The 21,010-nt window shown below is 47.0% G+C and overlaps 1 protein-coding gene across 1 annotated transcript in view; it reads right to left on the reverse strand.

The window, feature by feature from the left end:
• The window catches only part of fibcd1a (fibrinogen C domain containing 1a), a 123,081-nt gene that overhangs the window by 4,318 nt on the left and 97,753 nt on the right, over positions 1 to 21,010 (reverse strand). The window contains exon 7 of the mRNA XM_014172398.3: positions 12,914 to 13,093. Coding sequence (XP_014027873.1) covers positions 12,914 to 13,093 — 180 coding nt within the window. The remainder of the gene's footprint in view (positions 1 to 12,913; positions 13,094 to 21,010) is intronic.

Below are 21,010 nucleotides of genomic sequence, written 5' to 3' on the forward strand. Positions count from 1 at the left end.
CCAGTGGCATGTTAATCTAATCCCCTCTCAGTGCAGCACCAAGCTCTACTCTGCAGGTGCTGATTCTGCTGTGACTGGACAGCTGCTTCTTTCCCACATAGCACCGTGGTTTCTTGTACTGATATCCTTTCAGATGCTTATCTTCATTGTCTTGTAATCTTGGGCTGATGGTAATGAGGAAAATCTCTCCCCATCTATCCCACTATGCAGAGCACAGATCCTGTTGTATATTTCCATTTTCCACCAGGAGCCTCAGTATAGACTTATTTAACTCTGTACCTTCAGGCTCTGATCAGGCCCTACACCCAAACAAGGGCACTGCGTTCATCCACCTCTGGCCTGCTCGCCTCCCTACCTCTGAGGAAGCACAGTTCCCGCTCAGCCCAGTCAAAACTGTTCGCTGCTCTGGCACCCCAATGGTGGAACAAGCTCCCTCACGACGCCAGGACAGCGGAGTCAATCACCACCTTCCGGAGTCACCTGAAACCCCACCTCTTTAAGGAATACCTGGGATAGGATAAAGTAATCCTTCTACCCCCCCCTTAAAAGATTTAGATGCACTATTGTAAAGTGGTTGTTCCACTGGATATTATAAGGTGAATGCACCAATTTGTAAGTCGCTCTGGATAAGAGCGTCTGCTAAATGACTTAAATGTAAATGTAAATGTAACTCTTGTTCAACCAGGTGAGTTGGCTGAGAACAAGTTACACTGTAGTATGTGAGGTCAGATTGGGAATTTAGCCAGGTGGTTAACTCCCTTACTCCTACGACAATGCCATCGGATTCTTACAGACCGCATAATTTGTTTTGTTCTTTAATTTCGTGGTATCCAATTGGTAGTAGTTACAGTCTTGTCTCATCGCTGCAACTTCCCTATGGACTCGGGAGAGGCAAAGGTTGAGAGCCATGTGTCCTCCGAAACACAACCCAACCAAGCCGCACTGCTTCTTGACACAACGCACATCCAACCCGGAAGCCAGCCGCACCAATGTGTCAGAGGAAACACCGTACACCTGGCGACCTGGTCAGCGTGCAATGCGCCCGGCCCGCCACAGGAGTCGCTAGTGCACAATGAGACAAGGATATCCCTGCCGGCCAAACCCTCCCTAACCCGGACGACGCTGGGCCAATTGTGCGTGGCCCCATGGACCTCCCGGTCGCAGCCGGCTGCGACAGAGCCTGGGCTCGAACCCAGAATCTCTGGTGGCACAGCTAGACCACTGCGCCACCCGGGAGGCCCTTTGTTTTGTTCTTGAAGACTGTGAAGAGACATACACTCACATACACACACCTCGTGGGGACCTAAAACGTATTTCCATTCAAAATCCTATTTTCCCTAACACCTAACCCTAATCCTAACTCTAACGCCTAAACCTAACCCTAATTCTAACCCTAAACCTAACCTCTCCTCATTGGGATTTGGGAAATGTCCCCATGAGGAAGAATCTTCCTTGTTTTACTATTCTGTGGGGACATTTGGGGATTTTAGGTCCCCATGAAGATAGAAGAACAAGACCACACACACACACGCACACACGCACACATACCCACACATTATTCTTAGTATTATTCATTTTATTTATTTTCTCTTTCTTCTTCTTATAATTTTTAAAATAGTAGTATTTTCCTTTAGTCATACAGTTCTTAGTTTAAATGTGGGTTGCTGTTCCTGTTCATTACTGTTCTGTATTTTGTCATGCTATAAGTTTTGTGTGGATCCCAGGAAGGATAGCTGCTACTGCTTCAACAGCTAATGAGGATCCGAATAAAAATAATGAAGATGAAAGAGAGTGGTGATGATAATAGTAAAATCATGAAGATGAAAGAGAGTGTTGATGATAATAGTAAAATCATGAAGATGAAAGAGAGTGGTGATGATAATAGTAAAATCATGAAGATGAAAGAGAGTGGTGATGATAATAGTAAAATCATGAAGATGAAAGAGAGTGGTGATGATAATAGTAAAATCATGAAGATGAAAGAGAGTGGTGATGATAATAGTAAAATCATGAAGATGAAAGAGAGTGGTGATGATAATAGTAAAATCATGAAGATGAAAGAGAGTGGTGATGATAACAGTATCATCACCCTAGGATCCTAGGGTGATGATAATAGTAAAATCATGAAGATGAAAGAGAGTGGTGATGATAACAGTAAAATCATGAAGATGAAAGAGAGTGGTGATGATAATAGTAAAATCATGAAGATGAAAGAGAGTGGTGATGATAATAGTAAAATCATGAAGATGAAAGAGAGTGGTGATGATAATAGTAAAATCATGAAGATGAAAGAGAGTGGTGATGATAACAGTAAAATCATGAAGATGAAAGAGAGTGGTGATGATAATAGTAAAATCATGAAGATGAAAGAGAGTGGTGATGATAATAGTAAAATCATGAAGATGAAAGAGAGTGGTGATGATAACAGTAAAATCATGAAGATGAAAGAGAGTGGTGATGATAATAGTAAAATCATGAAGATGAAAGAGAGTGGTGATGATAACAGTAAAATCATGAAGATGAAAGAGAGTGGTGATGATAATAGTAAAATCATGAAGATGAAAGAGAGTGGTGATGATAACAGTAAAATCATGCAATTGCACAAATCGCAGTGTCAGTTTATTAGGGAACACTGTAGTCCTATGTCAGTCTGCCTCTCTTCCTACGGAAGAAGTACCCCGGAGCATTGTAGGCCTACTACTGTACCTCTTATCAACAAGCTTGTGGATTACTGACAAAAAGGTTGGCAACCTTTATAATATTGAATTATTGTAAACATAGTGGCAGGACATGATAATGAAACACTGTATTAATGATTAACATCTTAAATTCTCTAAGACACCTCCGAAAAAGGATGCCTACTGTACCATTATAAAAATGTAATGTAGGACACATTTGAATAAAAAATCATCAGAGAAACCTACAACGAGAGCAGCGAGAATATTTAAACATGCAACAGAACTCATAATCATAATGAATACATTAAAACATCAGAGAGAACTTATGCGCTTCTCCACGAGCATTGTAGCAAAAATTATTCAACACTCCTGGGCCCTCCTAATGAAATGGTTAAAACATTTCAGTTAGGTAACAAACTGTCATTAAATCGTTTATTTTAAGTTCTGAGGTAAGCACTCAACGTGTTTACCAATTCACTCACTCACTCACTCACTCACTCACTCACTCACTCACTCACTCACTCACTCACTCACTCACTCACTCACTCACTCACTCACTCACTCACTCACTCACTCACTCACTCACTCAATTAGGGCTGTTGCGGTGACCGTATTACAACCACACCGGCAGTTATGAGTCATGACTGCAGTAAAATTCCATGTGACCTTTGAGTCACGGTATTCTCCTGTTATGCACTCTGGACATGCATTGGTAGTATCCAACTCGCTAACAACCATCAGGTCCTAATGGCCTGGTACTCAGGGCTCTATTGTCCCTCCATAGGATCCTAATGGACTGATACTCAGGGCTCTATTGTCCCTCCATCAGGTCCTAATGGCCTGGTACTCAGGGCTCGGTTGTCCCTCCATCAGGTCCTAATGGCCTGGTACGCAGGGCTCTATTGTCCCTCCATCAGGTCCTAATGGCCTGGTACTCAGGGCTCTGTTGTCCCTCCATCAGGTCCTAATGGCCTGGTACTCAGGGCTCTATTGTCCCTCCATCAGGTCCTAATGGCCTGGTACTCAGTGCTCTGTTGTCCCTCCATCAGTTTCTAATGGCCTGGTACTCAGGGCTCTGTTGTCCCTCCATCAGGACCTAATGGCCTGGTACTCAGGGCTCTATTGTCCCTCCATCAGGTCCTAATGGCCTGATACTCAGGGCTCTATTGTCCCTCCATCAGGTCCTAATGGCCTGGTACTCAGTGCTCTGTTGTCCCTCCATCAGATTCTAATGGCCTGGTACTCAGGGCTCTGTTGTCCCTCCATCAGGACCTAATGGCCTGGTACTCAGGGCTCTATTATCCCTCCATCAGATTCTAATGGCCTGGTACTCAGGGCTCTGTTGTCCCTCCATCAGGACCTAATGGCCTGGTACTCAGGGCTCTATTGTCCCTCCATCAGGTCCTAATGGCCTGGTACTCAGGGCTCTGTTGTCCCTCAATCAGGTCCTAATGGCCTGATACTCAGGGCTCTATTGTCCCTCCATCAGGTCCTAATGGCCTGGTACTCAGGGCTCTGTTGTCCCTCCATCAGGTCCTAATGGCCTGGTACTCAGGGCTCTGTTGTCCCTCCATCAGGTCCTAATGGCCTGATACTCAGGGCTCTATTGTCCCTCCATCAGGTCCTAATGGCCTGGTACTCAGGGCTCTGTTGTCCCTCCATCAGGTTCTAATGGCCTGGTACTCAGGGCTCTGCTGTCCCTCCATCAGGTTCTAATGGCCTGGTACTCAGGGCTCTGTTGTCCCTCCATCAGGTCCTAATGGCTAAGGGCTCTATTGTCCCTCCATCAGGTCCTAATGGCCTGGTACTCAGGGCTCTGTTGTCCCTCCATCAGGTCCTAATGGCCTGGTACTCAGGGCTCTATTGTCCCTCCATCAGGTCCTAATGGCCTGGTACTCAGGGCTCTATTGTCCCTCCATCAGGTCCTAATGGCCTGGTACTCAGGGCTCTGTTGTCCCTCCATCAGGTCCTAATGGCCTGAGATTCAGGGCTCTATTGTCCCTCCATCAGGTCCTAACGGCCTGGTACTCAGTGCTCTGTTGTCCCTCCATCAGGTCCTAATGGCCTGGTACTCAGGGCTCTGCTGTCCCTCCATCAGGTTCTAATGGCCTGGTACTCAGGGCTCTGTTGTCCCTCCATCAGGTCCTAATGGCTAAGGGCTCGGTTGTCCCTCCATCAGATCCTAATGGCCTGGTACTCAGGGCTCTGTTGTCCCTCCATCAGGTCCTAATGGCCTGATACTCAGGGCTCTATTGTCCCTCCATCAGGTCCTAATGGCCTGGTACTCAGGGCTCTGTTGTCCCTCCATCAGGTTCTAATGGCCTGGTACTCAGGGCTCTGTTGTCCCTCCATCAGGTCCTAATGGCCTGGTACTCAGGGCTCTATTGTCCTTCCATCAGGTCCTAATGGCCTGGTATTCAGGGCTCTGTTGTCCCTCCATCAGGTCCTAATGGCCTGAGACTCAGGGTTCTATTGTCCCTCCATCAGGTCCTAATGGCCTGATACTCAGGGCTCTATTGTCCCTCCATCAGGACCTAATGGCCTGGTACTCAGGGCTCTATTGTCCCTCCATCAGGTCCTAATGGCCTGGTACTCAGGGCTCTGTTGTCCCTCCATCGGATTCTAATGGCCTGGTACTCAGGGCTCTGTTGTCCCTCCATCAGGTCCTAATGGCCTGGTACTCAGTGCTCTATTGTCCCTCCATCAGGTCCTAATGGCCTGGTACTCAGGGCTCTATTGTCCCTCTAACCACTCTGACAATTCAAATGCATCGAATATTCTAAACAGTATCTGCTTTTAAAACTCACCTCACTGTGACAATCAATTTGAAGAAAGAGGTTCAATAACAGGTTGAAACTGAGTGTAAAACATGGTCATTGTGGATATCGTTTCAAAGCCTAACACAATGCAATGGACAGAGCTTTCTAAGGTGATGATTCATTCATAACACCCCATACGCATATAACAGATTATGCATATGCATAGGCTTATGAGCCCAAGCCCGAAAAAAAACGGAATTAAAATTATGATTGTGCAGTTATACAATACATAGCCTACCGCATATTACAGATGGCAGAAAAACATAAAACAAAACTGATGATTTAAGAGGTCTTTGGTACATAATTGGTCTAGCGGCTGCCTATACTCCAAAATTAAACAAATTTGAGTGATCGCCTCTGAGTGTGGACTGTATTATGATGCATACTGGATGAACCTTATGCTTCACTCCAACATTTCTATCCATAAGTCTGGGAACGAACATAGAGCCCTGGGCGATGCAGTTGGTTCATTGATTGTGCAGGGTGATTTTGAATAGCCTAGTAATAGGGAATGTTTAATATTTTCATAATTAATTGAGTGACAGATTACCTTTAGCTATCCAGAATATCTCACCACTTTATGTTTCCATTTTCTCCCCTCTCTCCTTCATTTCTTTCTCCAGTGTGCAGAGAGAGGGACTGTCAACCGTTTAGTGAAATATGTTTCGTTGTGAAAACATGTTACTATCGATGTTTCCAAACAGATTTCACTTGGTTTCCCAAGTGAAGCACTGGGTAGCTGCAGGAACAGGGTTGGAGAGCCCATGGCACACAGAGTTTGGGCAGAATATCACCTGTCGCGCAGTGAGAGCACACTCCTCAAACAGTGGTTGATGTGTGGAGTGAAATAAGTGTTTTAATATTTACTTCTCTGCTGTTCATATTAAGCACAGCTCGGCTATAAAACCGAAGTAGCCTACCAGTCATCTTTGAAAAACGGACCGGCTGGAAAGCGTGCATTCGCTTTTCCCCTGCCCCTGTCCCTGCCCATTTGATAATGGGCCATTCTAAACTAATTTTACATATTAGTAAAGACAAGATTAAATTGAGAATAGTATGAAGGGTGAAAATAATATCACTTGATGAGAGAACAGCGTGTGCAGCCTGAAACCATAAAAAGCCTATAGTCGCATCATGCAGTCCATACTGTATATGTTTTGATTTCTAAGACATTCTAAGGTTTGTATCATTCACAACTACAGTTGCCAAATAACTCTAAATCTAGCATATAGGACCTGTTTCAAATGATCACTTTTACACTTAACACAGCCACTTCATATGCACACTCGCTCCGAAATGGGAAAAATATCCTTTATATTTGAAGTTCAATTATATTTTTCTTTCTATAAAATAACATAATATAAAATAATGGCATGGGACTTACAGTGCATTCAGAAAGTATTCAGACCCCTTCCCTTTTCCCACATTTTGTTACGTTACAAAAATGTAATCACTCAACACACAAGTCCCCATAATAACAAAGCAAAAACAGTTTTTTTGACAATTTTGTAAATGTATTAACAATAAAAAACAGACATACTTTATATACATAAGTATTCTGACCTTTTGCTATGAGACTCGAAATTGAGCTCAGGTGCATCCTGTTTCCATTAATCATCCTTGAGATGTTTCTACAACTTGATTGGAGTCCACCTGTGGTAAATTAAATTCATTGGACATGATTTGGAAAGGCACACACCTGTCTATATATGGTCCCACAGCTGACAGTGCATGTCAGAGCAAAAACCAAGCCATGAGGTTGAAGGAATTGTCTGGTAGAGCTCCGAGACAGGATTGTGTCAAGGCACAGACCTGGGGAAGGGTACCAAAAAATGTCTGCAGCATTGAAGGTCCCCAAGAACACAATGGCCTCCATCATTCTTAAATGGAAGAAGTTTGGAACCACCTATATTCTTCCTTGAGCTGGCCGCAAGGCCAAACTGAGCAATCGGGGCAGAAGGGCCTTGGTCAGGGAGGTGATCAAAAACCCGATGGTTACTCTGACAGAGCTCCAGTTCCTCTGTGGAGATGGGAGAACCTTCCTGCAGCATTCCACCAATCAGGCCTTTATGGTAGAGTAGCCAGACGGAAGCCACTCCTCCTTAAAAGGCACATGACAGCCCGCTTGGAGTTTGCCAAAAGGCACCTAAAGGACTCTCAGACCATGAGAAACAAGATTCTCTGGTCTGATGAAACCAAAATTGAAATCTTTGGCCTGATTGCCAAGCATCACATCTGGAGGAAAACTGGCACTATCCCTACGGTGATGCATGGTGGTGGCAGCATCATGCTGTGGGGATGTTTTCAGTGGCAGGGACTGGGAGACTAGTCAGGATCAAGGGAAAGATGAACGGAGCAAAGTACAGAGAGATCCTTAATGAAAACCTGCTCCAGAGAGCTCAGGACCTCAGATTGGGGCCTGTAAAAACCTGTTTTTGTTTTTACATTATGGGGTATTCTGTGTAGATTGATGAGGGGAAAAAAACAAGTTAATCAATTTTAGAGAAAGGCTGTCACGTAACAAAATGTGTAAAAAGTCAAGCTGTCTGAATACTTTCCGAATGAATTGTATAAGCATATCTTGTCAGCTAAACGAACAAGCCTACAGCCTATGGCATGGTGCATAGCCAGATAACATACAGTAGATTAACTCATATTCTGTTCTTTTGGTATACATTTTCAACATATCATAATGTTTCTTTAGACCTGCCTAAAATAAATAATGGATGGTGTATATTCAATTGATTTATTATACTTTTTAAAATGTAGATGTTGCAAAGGTGCGCTTAGATGTTGCAAATCAGCGGCTTGTCAGGGATTTCTTCGTCGGAGGACGATATGGCGAAATCATCGTCGGAAAAAGATGACCAATATGCAGCAGAGTTGAGATGGTTCATTTTGAACTTTTAATAAATTCCAAAACGAACATACAAAATAACAAAAACGAACGCACGATACACTGACAGTCCTGTTAGGTTTACACACACTAAACACGGAACAATCTCCCACAAATACACAGACAAACACACCCAACTAATATAGGACTTCCAATCAAAGGCAACACCACACAGCTGCCTTCAATTGGAAGTCCACCCCAATCAACTCAACATAGAAACAGATCAACCAGACTACACATAGAAATACATCAACATAGACCATAACTCAAAACCCGGAAATAATAAATCAAACGCTCTCCTAACTAACACACCACCCTGAACCACATAAAACAAATACCCTCTGCCACGTCCTGACCAAACTAAAATGACAATTAACCCTTATACTGGCCAGGACGTGACAGTACCCCCCCCTTAAAGGTGCTAACCCCGGAAGCACCTTAAAAAAAACAACAACCCCAAACAACAACAAAACTAAAATTCCCCCCTACTGAAGGGAGGGAAGGGAGGGTGGCTGCCGTCAACGACGGCACTGTGCTACACCCCCCCTCCCCAACCCACCTATATCTGGAGGTGGCTCCGGTTCTGGCCGTTCCAGGCAGTCGGGCCACTCTGGCATCGCCGGGGGGCCGTCGGGGCAGTCTGGCAGCTCGGGGCAGTCTGGCAGCTCGGGGCAGTCTGGCAGCTCTGGCAGCTCGGGGCAGTCTGGCCACTCTGGCAGCTCGGGGCAGTCTGGCCACTCTGGCAGCTCGGGGCAGTCTGGCCACTCTGGCAGCTCGGGGCAGTCTGGCAGCTCGGGGCAGTCTGGCCACTCTGACATCTCCGGGCAGTCTGGCCGCTCTGACATCTCCGGGCAGTCGGGCCACTCTGACATCTCCGGGCAGTCTGGCCACTCTGACATCTCCGGGCAGTTTGGCCACTCTGGCAGCTCCTGACTAGTGGGTGGCTCTGGCGACTCTTCACTGACGGGCCGGCTCTGGTGATTCCTCACTGACAGGCGGCTCTGGCGACTCTTGACTGACGGGCGGCTCTGGCAACTCTTGACTGACGGGCAGTTCTGGCGACTCTTGACTGACGGGCAGTTCTGGCGACTCTTGACTGACGGGCAGTTCTGGCGATTGTTGACTGGCAGGCAGCTCTGGTGACTGTTGACTGGCGGGCAGCTCTGGTGACTGTTGACTGGCGGGCAGCTCTGGCAACTTTAGACTGGCGAGGCTGGGTTTACGCACTAGATGCCTTGTGCGTGGTGCTGGTACTGGGCGTACCAGACTGGGTACACGCACCTCCAGGCTAGTGCGGGGAGCGGGAACAGGACGAGTCGGACTGGGCTGACGTACTTCCGGGTCCGCACGAGAGACAGGAGCTGGAAACCTAGGGCTATGGAGGCGCACAGGCGGTCTTGATCTTACCTCCTGCACAACCCGTCCTGGCTGGATGGAACTAGTAGCCCTGTACGAGCGGGGTGCTTGTACAGGGCGGACTGGGCTGTGCAGGGGCCTGATGGTAGCCGTGCGTAGAGCGGGAGTTGGGTAGCCTGGTCCTCGGAGGCGTACCGGCGACCAGATGCGCTGCGCAGGCATCCTCCTACCAGGCTGGATGCCCGCTCTAGCATGGCACCTGCGAGGGGCTGGAATAACGCGCACCGGACTGTGCGTGCGTATGGGTGAGATAGTGCGCTCCTCAGCGAAACATGGCGCTCTCCACCTCATACGCTCCTCAATAAAACCACGGGTAGCTGGCTTCCGGCTCTTCCTAGGTCTAGTCAAACTACCCGTGTGCCACCCCAAAACATTTTATTGGGGGTGCCTCTCGTGCTTCAACGCCAGTCGTGATCCTCGGAAACGTTCCCGGTCCATACCAGCCTTTCGCCTTTCCTCTCTCTCGCTTACCACCTGTCCCCATGGAAGGCGATCTTTTCCTGCTTGTATCTCCTCCCAAGTGTAGGAGCCTTCTCCCCCCAAGATCTCCTCCCAAGTCCATCTCTCTCGTTTGTCCAATTCGAAATTCCTCTGCTCCTTCCTCTGCTGCTTGGTCCTGGTTTGGTGGGAGATTCTGTCAGGGATTTCTTCGTCGGAGGACGATAAGGCGAAATTATCGTCGGAAAAAGATGACCAATATGCAGCAGAGTTGAGATGGTTCATTTTGAACTTTTAATACATTCCAAAACGAACATACAAAATAACAAAAACGAACGCACGATACACTGACAGTCCTGTTAGGTTTACACACACTAAACACGGAACAATCTCCCACAAATACACAGACAAACACACCCAACTAATATATGACTTCCAATCAAAGGCAACACCACACAGCTGCCTTCAATTGGAAGTCCACCCCAATCAACTCAACATAGAAACAGATCAACCAGACTACACATAGAAATACATCAACATAGACCATAACTCAAAACCCGGAAATAATAAATCAAACGCCCTCCTAACTAACACACCACCCTGAACCACATAAAACAAATACCCTCTGCCACGTCCTGACCAAACTAAAATGACAATTAACCCTTATACTGGCCAGGACGTGACACGGCTTTAATGCAGCTTGTATGTGTGGAGGCCTGGAGATACTAAACGTGTTTATGTTAATTAACGGTCAATTATTGTGAGACCTGCAATAACCGGCTAACAAAATGTCATGAATCGCCACAGCCCTATGTACATTTTTGTAGGACAGAACCATTATGTTTGTTGTTAAGGATAATAGTTAAATAATCTATGCAGGGATTGAAGATGAAGTATCAAAGAATAGAAGGGCAGAGACAGTTTTGTGGGTGAACGGATAGAGTGCAAACAGTGAAATAATGTACAAGCGCTGTCTTAGTCCGAGTCCATTTTTGAACAGATACTTTGAAATTAGTTTCAACAGTCAAATCTCAACCTGTTACTCCTAAGTGTTATTCAATTGAAACCAAATATGAAGAACAAATCATTTAAATGCAGTTATTGAAAGAAAATTCAGGACTGTGCTAAAGCCAACACAGTGCCGCTGCAGTATCAACCTTAATTAAATAAACGTATTATTTTTTTAATACTAGAGAATCAATTAATCTGATGAAAAAACAGCTTTAATTGATAAGATTGGGAATCAATGTTCCCTGAATCCCAAGCAGCAGCACTTTAAAGACTACCTCACTAATTAAACACGAGTGGAAGCAGTATTCTCCTCCTGATTTATGATAATCCGAATGTTTGTTTATGTCGGGCCGTAATAACCTAACGACCTGCTTTATTGGCCGTGGCCACGGAGGCATCCTACAACTTCATTATTCCTGCCCTTTCCAGCAGCTCCAGAAGGTCAACAGTCTGTCTGGCTGGGCCCAACCATGAGTGAAGGGCTGAGGAGGGGAACCTGGGACTAACTGAGTAGAGGGATCCAATTAACATCCAAAAGAGCCCCCTGCGACAGAGCTGAATCGAGGAGAATCACACACACAAACACACACTGCCTGGCTGCTGCTACTCATGATCTACAGCTGAAAAGATCTCACGTATTGGTTGACAGATGTCTGAATCAGATTTTCCAGATATTTGGATGTTTCAAAACTGTATATCTTCCCAGAGAGGGATGAATTGACCAATAGGAAGATCAATATGACCAATAGGAAGATCAATAGGACCAATATGAAGATCAATAGGACCAATATGAAGATCAATATGACCAATAGAAAGATCAATAGGACCAATATGAAGATCAATAGGACCAATAGGAAGTTCAATAGGACCAATAGGAAAATCAGTAGGATCAATATTAAGATCAGTAGGACCAACAGGAAGCTCAGTAGGACAAATAGGAAGTTCAATAGGACCAATAGGAAAATCAGTAGGATCAATATGAAGATCAGTAGGACCAATAGGAAGTTCAATAGGACCAATAGGAAAATCAGTAGGATCAATATGAAGATCAGTAGGACCAATAAAAAGTTCAATAGGACCAATAGGAAGATCAGTAGGACCAATATGAAGATCAGTAGGACCAATAGGAAGATCAGTAGGATCAATATGAAAATCAGTAGGACCAATAGGAAGATCAGTAGGATCAATAGGAAGATCAGTAGGACCAATATGAAGTTCAGTAGGATCAATATGAAAATCAGTAGGACCAATAGAAAGATCAGTAGGACCAATATGAAGATCAGTAGGACCAATATGAAGATCAGTAAGATCAATATGAAGATCAGTAGGACCAATATGAAGATCAGTAGGACCAATATGAAGATCAGTAAGATCAATATGAAGATCAGTAGGACCAATATGAAGATCAGTAGGACCAATATGAAGATCAGTAAGATCAATATGAAGATCAGTAGGACCAATATGAAGATCAGTAGGACCAATAGGAAGATCAGTAGGATCAATATGAAGATCAGTAGGACCAATAGAAATTTAAAGTTTTAAAGAAGTTTAAACAAACTAGAATTTATAGGATATATAGGGGATTTATAAAGTCTACTAAACCGACAGATATGAGCCATAATAAATGGCTACAGTACAGTAGGGTATTGCAGTACCTGCAGTGCCTGAGTAGTCAGCAATAGTCAGCGGGTAGCCATCCTCATCTGGGTCAACAGAGAACAGTCCCACTCCAAAGGCTCCGTACTGGGCGAAAGCTGTGCTGTTCTCAAAGTCCTCCAGGTCAATTCGCAGCTCGTAGTTGGCTTGGATGGTCAAGGCATGCATCCTCTTCAAACCTGAGACGAAACAGAGAGGCCGTCATGATCTGACATGAACAGCTGTGATTAAAGATGGAGACATAGGAATGGCACAATGGAGCACTTTCCATCACTGAACGATAACAGTATCCAAGGCACAGTAACTAACTTTTCTGGTCTTTCGGACCCAGTGGGGTGTACCTCTCTCTCTGAAAGTATATGGGTGCTTGGTAAGGAACTACTGTGCTCTCCCTCATATGAATTCTCTTTGTAGGCCGTAGACTGGTCTATGTGCTGTACCACCAGGACAGAAAAACCATAGGCCAGGAGATTTTGCCGGTGCTAAGCCAATCATGCTGCGTCTCTACAGCTGTTGTCGACAGTTGTGGAACACCTCGTATGGTTCCTACAAGTGAACCCCCACTGGGCACAGATGTCAATTCAACGTCTATTCCATGTTGGTTCCACGTCATTTCATTGAAATGACGTGGAAACAACGTTGATTCAACCAGTGTGTGCCCAGTGGGCCTCCAGAGCAGGTGACCACATTAGTTTTCACTGACTGCTTCTTGCTGTCTGAAATGCATCGTAGATGCTATAGGATAATTAAACAGATAGCCAGTGAGGAGAAAATTGAGGAGATAGTCACAATTAACATTTATCACATTATTACCCACACATTAATATTATTACCCATATTAATGTGTGGGTATTATCACATTAATACCCATATTACCCATTATTACCCCATAGTTGTGTTTGTTTTCACTGGGTTTTGTGGGTGGTTGTTTCTAGTATAGTATATGCACCTTACTGGTCTGTTTTCGTTGTTTGTTTTGTATTGATTAACCTCTTGACAGTCGCCTAGGATAGGGGGCGCTACAGCGATTTTTGAAAAAAATTCGTGCCCATTTTAAACGGCCTCCTACTCAAACTCAGAAGCTAGGATATGCATATAATTAATACTTGTGGATAGAAAACACCCTAACGTTTCTAAAACTGTTTGAATGGTGTCTGTGAGTATAACAGAACTCATATGGCAGTCAAAACCCCGAGACCGATCGTAACAGGATGTGGAATTCTGAATTGCGGACTCAACTTCATCACTTTGCCTATAAATCACACCGTGAGCAATGGTTCATTGAGCACTTCCTATTGCTTCCACTAGATGTCCCCAGTCTTTACAAAGTGGTTTGAGTCTCCTACTGTGAAAACTGACTGAATGAGACGCTGTGGAAAGTGGTCACATGAGGAGGGCCATCACCATTATGACGCCGGCGCCCCTGGCTACCCTCCCCTTTCGAAACGTTTATAAAGACAATGCAATCGTCCCCCTTGAATCTTATTGGAGCTCTGGTTGAAAAAGGCCCTAAAGATTTATGTTATACAACGTTTGACATGTTTGAACGAACCTACATTTTTAAAAAAGCATTTTATTGAAAGAGGAGTCCCGCGGCCGACGGAAGTTTTGGAGCAGCCTTCAGAACGCGCAAACAAGAACAAGCTATTGGGACGTAAAGGATTAACTTTTTCGAACGAAAATACATTTGTTGTGGACCTGGGATTCCTGGAAGTGCTTTCTGATGAAGATAATCAAAGGTAAGGGATTATTGACAATAGTATACAAGAGTAGATTTGATATGCGATTGTTCCAAGATGGCGCTGACCTGTAACAGTAGCCTATTTTTCTGAGTATCGCATCCCCTTTTATCGCAAAGTGTGATTACCCAGTAAAGTTATTTTTAAATCTGGCATTACAGGTGCTTTCAAGAGATATTCATCTATAAATCTTAGAATGACAATATTACATTTTAAAAATGTTTTCGAATAGTAATTTAGTAAATTGTAGAGCTGTTTCACCGGATGCATTTGAGGGAAAATAGTTAGTCAACGTCACGCGCCGATGTAAAATGCTGTTTTTATATATAAATATGAACTTTATCGAACAAAAGAATGCATGTATTGTGTAACATGATGTCCTAGGAGTGTCATCTGATGAAGATTGTCAAAGGTTTGTGCTGCATTTAGCAGTTTTTTGGTTATTTGTGATGCATGTGGTTGGTCGGAAAATGGCTATGTGGCTACTTTTACGATATACTCCTCTCTAACATAATCTATGTCTATGTTTTTGAAATCGGACAACGTGGTTCGATTCAGGAGAGGTGTATCTATAAAACGATATAACATAGTCCTATATTTGAAAAAATATATATATACATTTTGTTATGCTAATGGCGATAGGATTTTTCGCTGGATGTCCGTCCCAGCCCGACCAGGGGTTAAGTGTTTTCTTTAATAAATAAGAGGATGAGCACTTTACCAGCTGCGTTTTGGTCCCCCTTCAACGACGATTGTTACAGAACCACCCACCAAAGAAGGACCAAGCAGCAGCGGAAGGAGCAGCAGGAGCAGCAAGAGCTATTTGGAGTCCTGGACATGGGAGGAGATCCCGGATGGTAAAGAACCATGGAGGCAGGCTGGGGAGTACCAGCGCCCATAGGACGAGCTGGAGGAGGCTAAAAGGGAACGACGGGGGTATGAGGCATTATATCCTTCATTTCAGGAGGTCAGGAGGCAGACTGGGGGGGGGGGGGGGGGGCATACGGGGAGTTGGGCTGAGTCAGGAGGGAGCCCTGACCTAACTTCCCGGGCATACAGGGGAGAGCCGTGGAGCAAAGAGGAGCCAGTCAAGGAATCAAGCGAGGAGTTTGACGCGAGATTCCGGAGAGAGGTACTGGCGGAAAGGTCATGAAGGAGCACCTGTGCTTACTATGGGGAGCAACGGAGCAAGCAAGCACCATGTTATGCAGAGATACGCACGGTATCGCCAATGCGCAGCTACAGCCTTGGTGAAAGCTCCTCACAGGTGTCATGCTAGAGCCAGCATCGAGCCAGGACCGGTGATGCAAGTGGTAAGCATCAGACCACCGGTGAGGGTTCATGGCCCAGTGTATCCTGCTCCTGCTCCTCGTACTCTTCCTCCAGTGCATCTGCCCAGTCCAGTACGTCCTGTTCCTGCTCTCCGCACTAGCCCTGTGGTGCGTGCTACTAGTCTGGCGCTTCTAAAGCCAGCCCCACGCATCAGGCCTCCAATGCGTCTGCCCAGTCCGGTATGTCCTGTTCCTGTTCCTCGCACTAGCCCTGTGGTGCGTGTTACTAGTCTGGCGCTTCCAAAGCCAGTCCAGAGCTTCCGGCGACAGTCCCCCGTCCAGAGCTTCCGGCGACAGTCCCCCGTCCAGAGCTTCCGGCGGCAGTCCCCCGTCCAGAGCTTCTGGCGACAGTCCCCCGTCCAGAGCTTCCGGCGACAGTTCCCCGTCCAGAGCTTCCGGCGACAGTTCCCCGTCCAGAGCTTCCGGCGACAGTTCCCCGTCCAGAGCTTCCGGTGAAAGTTCCCCGTCCAGTGCTTCCGGTGACGTCCTACAGTCCGGAACCGACAGAGACGGCCTACAGTCCGGAACCGGCAGAGACGGCCTACAGTCCGGAACCTGCAGAGACGCCCTACAGTCCGGAACCTGCAGAGACGGCCTACAGTCCGGAACCTGCAGAGACGGCCTACAGTCTGGAACCTGCAGAGATGGTCTACAGTCCGGAGCCTGCAGAGATGCTCCTCAGCCCTGAGCCTCCAGCGACGCCCCTCAGCCAGGGGCCTCCAGCGACGCCTCTCAGCCCGGGGCCTCCAGCGACGCCTCTCAGCCCGGGGCCTTCAGCGACGCTCCCCAGTCCGGAGCCTCCAGAGACGCTCCCCAGCCCGGAGCCTCCAGCGACGCCTCTCAGCCCGGGGCCTCCAGCAACGCCTCTCAGCCCGGGGCCTCCAGCAACGCCTCTCAGCCCGGGGCCTCCAGCAATGCCTCTCAGCCCGGGGCTTCCAGCGACGCTTCTCAGCCCGGGGCCTCCAGCGATGCCGCGCAGCCCAGAGTCTGCTGAACGGGAGCTACGGCCAGAGCCAGAGCCACCTTCGTGGTGGGAGGATTGGGAAGGGGGGGTGAAGCACAGGAACCGTCGTTGACGGTGGCCACCCTCCCTTCGCTCCCTTTAGGTTTGGGGTTGTTTTTGTGAGTTTTGTTTTGAGGTGCATTCGGGGTCTACACCTTTGGGGGGGGGGGGGGGGGGGTACTGTCACGTCCTGGCCAGTAAAAGGGGTTATTTGTCATTGTAGTTGGTCAGGGCGTGGCAGGGGGTGTTTGTTTTGTGTGGTTGGGTATTGTGGGTTTAGGTTCTAGTTTTCTTATTTCTATGTTTATCTAGCTTTTCTAGTTCTAGGTGAGTTTTGTCAATGACCTCCAATTAAAGGCAGCTGGTTGTTGTTGTCTCTAATTGGAGGCCATATTTAGTTGTGTTTGTTTTCACTGGGTTTTGTGGGTGGTTGTTTATAGTATAGTCTATGCACCTTACTGGACTGTTTTCGTCATTTGTTTTGTATTGATTAAGTGTTTTCTTTAATAAATAAGAGGATGAGCACTTTACCCGCTGCGTTTTGGTCCCCCTTCAACGACGATTGTTACACCCATAATGCTCTGTATGCACATTGTATGTGCTGTGCTATGGTGCGGTGGTCTCAAATACCATAAAGAGTTACTGTTCTCATATAGAAATCTTGGAACGCATCGCTAGCACGCTGATTGACCAATTCACGACATGGCTGCTGGAGGAGCGTCTAAATCGATTTTAGATTAAGTTTAACTCCAAAAGGTTCAGCACTCGAGAATGACCTTAATATTAAAGTGGAAAGCCACACCAAGTAGCCTAATCTCTCTCCCCCCTAATCCGTCCTCTGCCCAGTGCAGACACATTGTTCAAACAGCAGGATCGATTGGATAGGCTTCTCCCAGCAGCAGAGCACATCGCTAGAGTTCATCATCAGGCATAAACAGTGTTGTTTAATGGGTTCATTCCACAGCAAATAGATGGCTATTTACACTGGAAGGTTATCATCAGTCTCCACAATGGCACCCACAGGTGCAACGGTGTGCCCACTCGTGCACCTGTATCGATAGAATATAAAGGGGTTTTGTCACGACTTCTACCGAAGGTGGATCCTCTCCCTGTTCGGGCGGTGCTCGGCGGTCGTCGTCGCCGGTCTACTAGCTGCCACCGATCCCTTTTTCCCTTTTTGTTTGGTTTTGTCTGTCAATCCGGGTATTGAGCGGACGGTGCGGGGTCTTAGGGGGAGGTACTGGTGGCTCATATTGGCGAAGAACGTGAGAGTTTGTAAATGTAATGTAAAGTTTATGTCTCCTCCTGTTCGGTGTGCACCCAGTGTAAGGCTCCTAGACACCTGCCTAGAGGGAAGTTACAGCCCCTCCCCGTTCCACAGCGGCCTTGGTCCCACCTGTCGGTGGACTTCCTCACCAATCTCCCTCCGTCTCAGGGTAACACCATGATCCTGGTCGTTGTGGATCGGTTTTCTAAGTCCTGCTGTCTCCTCCCTTTGCCCGGTCTTCCTACGGCCCTACAGACCGCGGAGGCCCTGTTTACTCACGTCTTCCGGCACTACGGGTGCCTGAGGACATAGTCTCTGATCGGGGTCCCCAGTTTACATCCCGGGTGTGGAGGGCGTTTATGGAGCATCTGGGGGTTTCGATCAGCTTGACCTTGGGTTTTCACCCCGAGAGTAATGGGCAGGTGGAGAGAATTAATCAGGATGTGGGCAGGTTTCTGCGGTCCTATTGCCAGGACCGGCCCGGAGAGTGGGCGAGGTTCGTGCCATGGGCCGAGATGGCTCAGAATTCTCTCCGCCACTCTTCTACGAACCTGTTGCCATTTCAATGCGTGTTGGGTTACCAGCCGGTCCTGGCACCATGGCATCAGAGCCAGACCGAGGCTCCTGCGGTGGAGGAATGGGTGCAGCGCTCAAAGGAGACCTGGAGAGCCGTCCAGGAATCCCTGAAACGGGCCAGTGGTCGCCAGAAGGAGAGCGCTGACCGCCACCACAGTGAGGCCCCTGTGTTTGCGCCGGGGGACCGGGTCTGGCTCTCGACCTGAAATCTGCCCCTCCGCCTGCCCTGCCGGAAGCTGGGGCCGCAGTTTGTGGGGCCATTTAAAGTCCTGAGGAGAATAAACGAGGTGTGTTATAGGTTACAGCTCCCCTCTTACTACCGTATTAACCCCTCGTTTCATCTCTCTCCTCAGGCCGGTGGTAGCTGGTCCACTGCAGGATGTTGAGGTGCGAGAGGTCCCTCCGCCCCGCCTTGACATCGAGGGGGCCCCGGCATACACAGTCCGTTCCATCTGGGACTCTAGGCGTCGGGTGGGGGGCCTGCAGTACCTCGTGGACTGGGAGGGGTACGGTCCGGAGGAGAGGTGCTGGGTACCAGTGGGGGACATCTTGGAGACATCACTGCTGCGTGAGTTCCACAGCTTCCATCCGGATCGCCCTGCGCCTCGCCCTCCGGGTCGTCCTCGAGGCTGGCGTTGGCGCGCTGCGGCAGCCGTGCGTCGGGGGGGGGGTACTGTCACAACTTCTACCGAAGGTGGCTCCTCTCCCTGTTCGGGCGGCGCTTGGCGGTCGTCGTCGCCGGTCTACTAGCTGCCACCGATCCCTTTTTCCCTTTTTGTTTGGTTTTGTCTGTCTTTTGTTGCACCTGTTTTGAGTTGGGTCATTAGCGGGGTATTTAGTCTCGCTTGTCTAGGTTGGGTTCGTGCGGGATTGTTTGTTGTTACCTGTTGTAGGTTTTGGGGTTGCGTTTATTTTCTTTGTCTATTGTGGGCTTTCGTTTCTTTCTGGACTGCTTCCCGGCCCTATTTTGGGTGGACTATTTTTGTCTGGTTTGTTTTAAGCCTGTTCATGGTGTTTTTGGACTCTGGAAATAAAACGCTCTGCTAGTGCACTTTTGGTCTCCTACGCCTGACTTCTCCCCCTCCCCACCACTCCTAGAGAGCAGTGACAGGTTTCCCTCACACGGGGAACCATTCCTGTAGAGAATGTTCCTTTTTGTAAGGGTGTGTTACGATCATATAAGAAATTCAATAATTATTAATTATGAGATACTGTTATGACATCCACAGATCAGATGGAACTCTGCGTGCACTTAGGTGTGTTCGCAAAACAAGCTATAAGATGGCATCATGGCATCATCCCTAATATGAAATCATATGTACTAGTTTTGCCCCTGAAGAAATAAGGACTACAGAATTTGAGATTAAAGACACCCACAGATAACTCAGTAACTACAGTAAATAAACCACCACAGCCTTCAGTGTCGCAGGGTAAACTTGTGTGGTTGTCAGTGTTGTCGACACAAACCCCCTTTGATAACCATGCCTTTTTGGGCATTGATTGCTGCTACTGCCTGCTAATCCCTCTGCAAGGAGCGGTCTACAGAGATTGTCTGACATTCTCCCCAGCCTGCAGATCACAGGAAACAGAGGGCAGGAGAATAACACTGAAGGCAAACAGCTTCATATTCTGGAATATGTTGTCTTAATATCGGGCAGCTACACTGTGTTTTGTGTGCCCTTCGACTTGTTCTGTATTCACTGTTTATTTCATCAGACACACACAAGGTTGGAATACTTACTGAATGAGCTGCTAAGGGCTAATTTAAGGGGGTGTTGTGGACTTGTGAAACTGTGGAGCTCAAGGACATCTTAGACAATGTGCATGATGCACAGATGCACTAAGTGACGTGACACTGTCTGCATGCGTCTCCACAACGGTTCACCACCATCTAGACTAGAGCAACGTGTACCAATCAGACAGATCTGATAGTTATTTCATCATTTGGGAAAAAGTTTGAGACATTAATTGGTCCCTGCAGAGCCTCAGGCCATAGAGACTTCCAGTATGTCGAAAAGAGATAGATATGTACACTGAAAAAGCACAAATAAAAAATGCATTTACTTGCCAGTTTGCATGTTCCCTTATGAATTATTGATGAGATGAACAACTCTCCATGCTGTTTTCCAATTTGAACCTCTTTTTGTCTGACCTTCACTCATTCATCCCAGTTGAGCCGT

This window comes from Salmo salar, chromosome 24 (assembly GCF_965601325.2).
Source record: "Salmo salar chromosome 24, fSalSal1, whole genome shotgun sequence".
NCBI classification, from domain to species: Eukaryota; Metazoa; Chordata; class Actinopteri; order Salmoniformes; family Salmonidae; genus Salmo; species Salmo salar.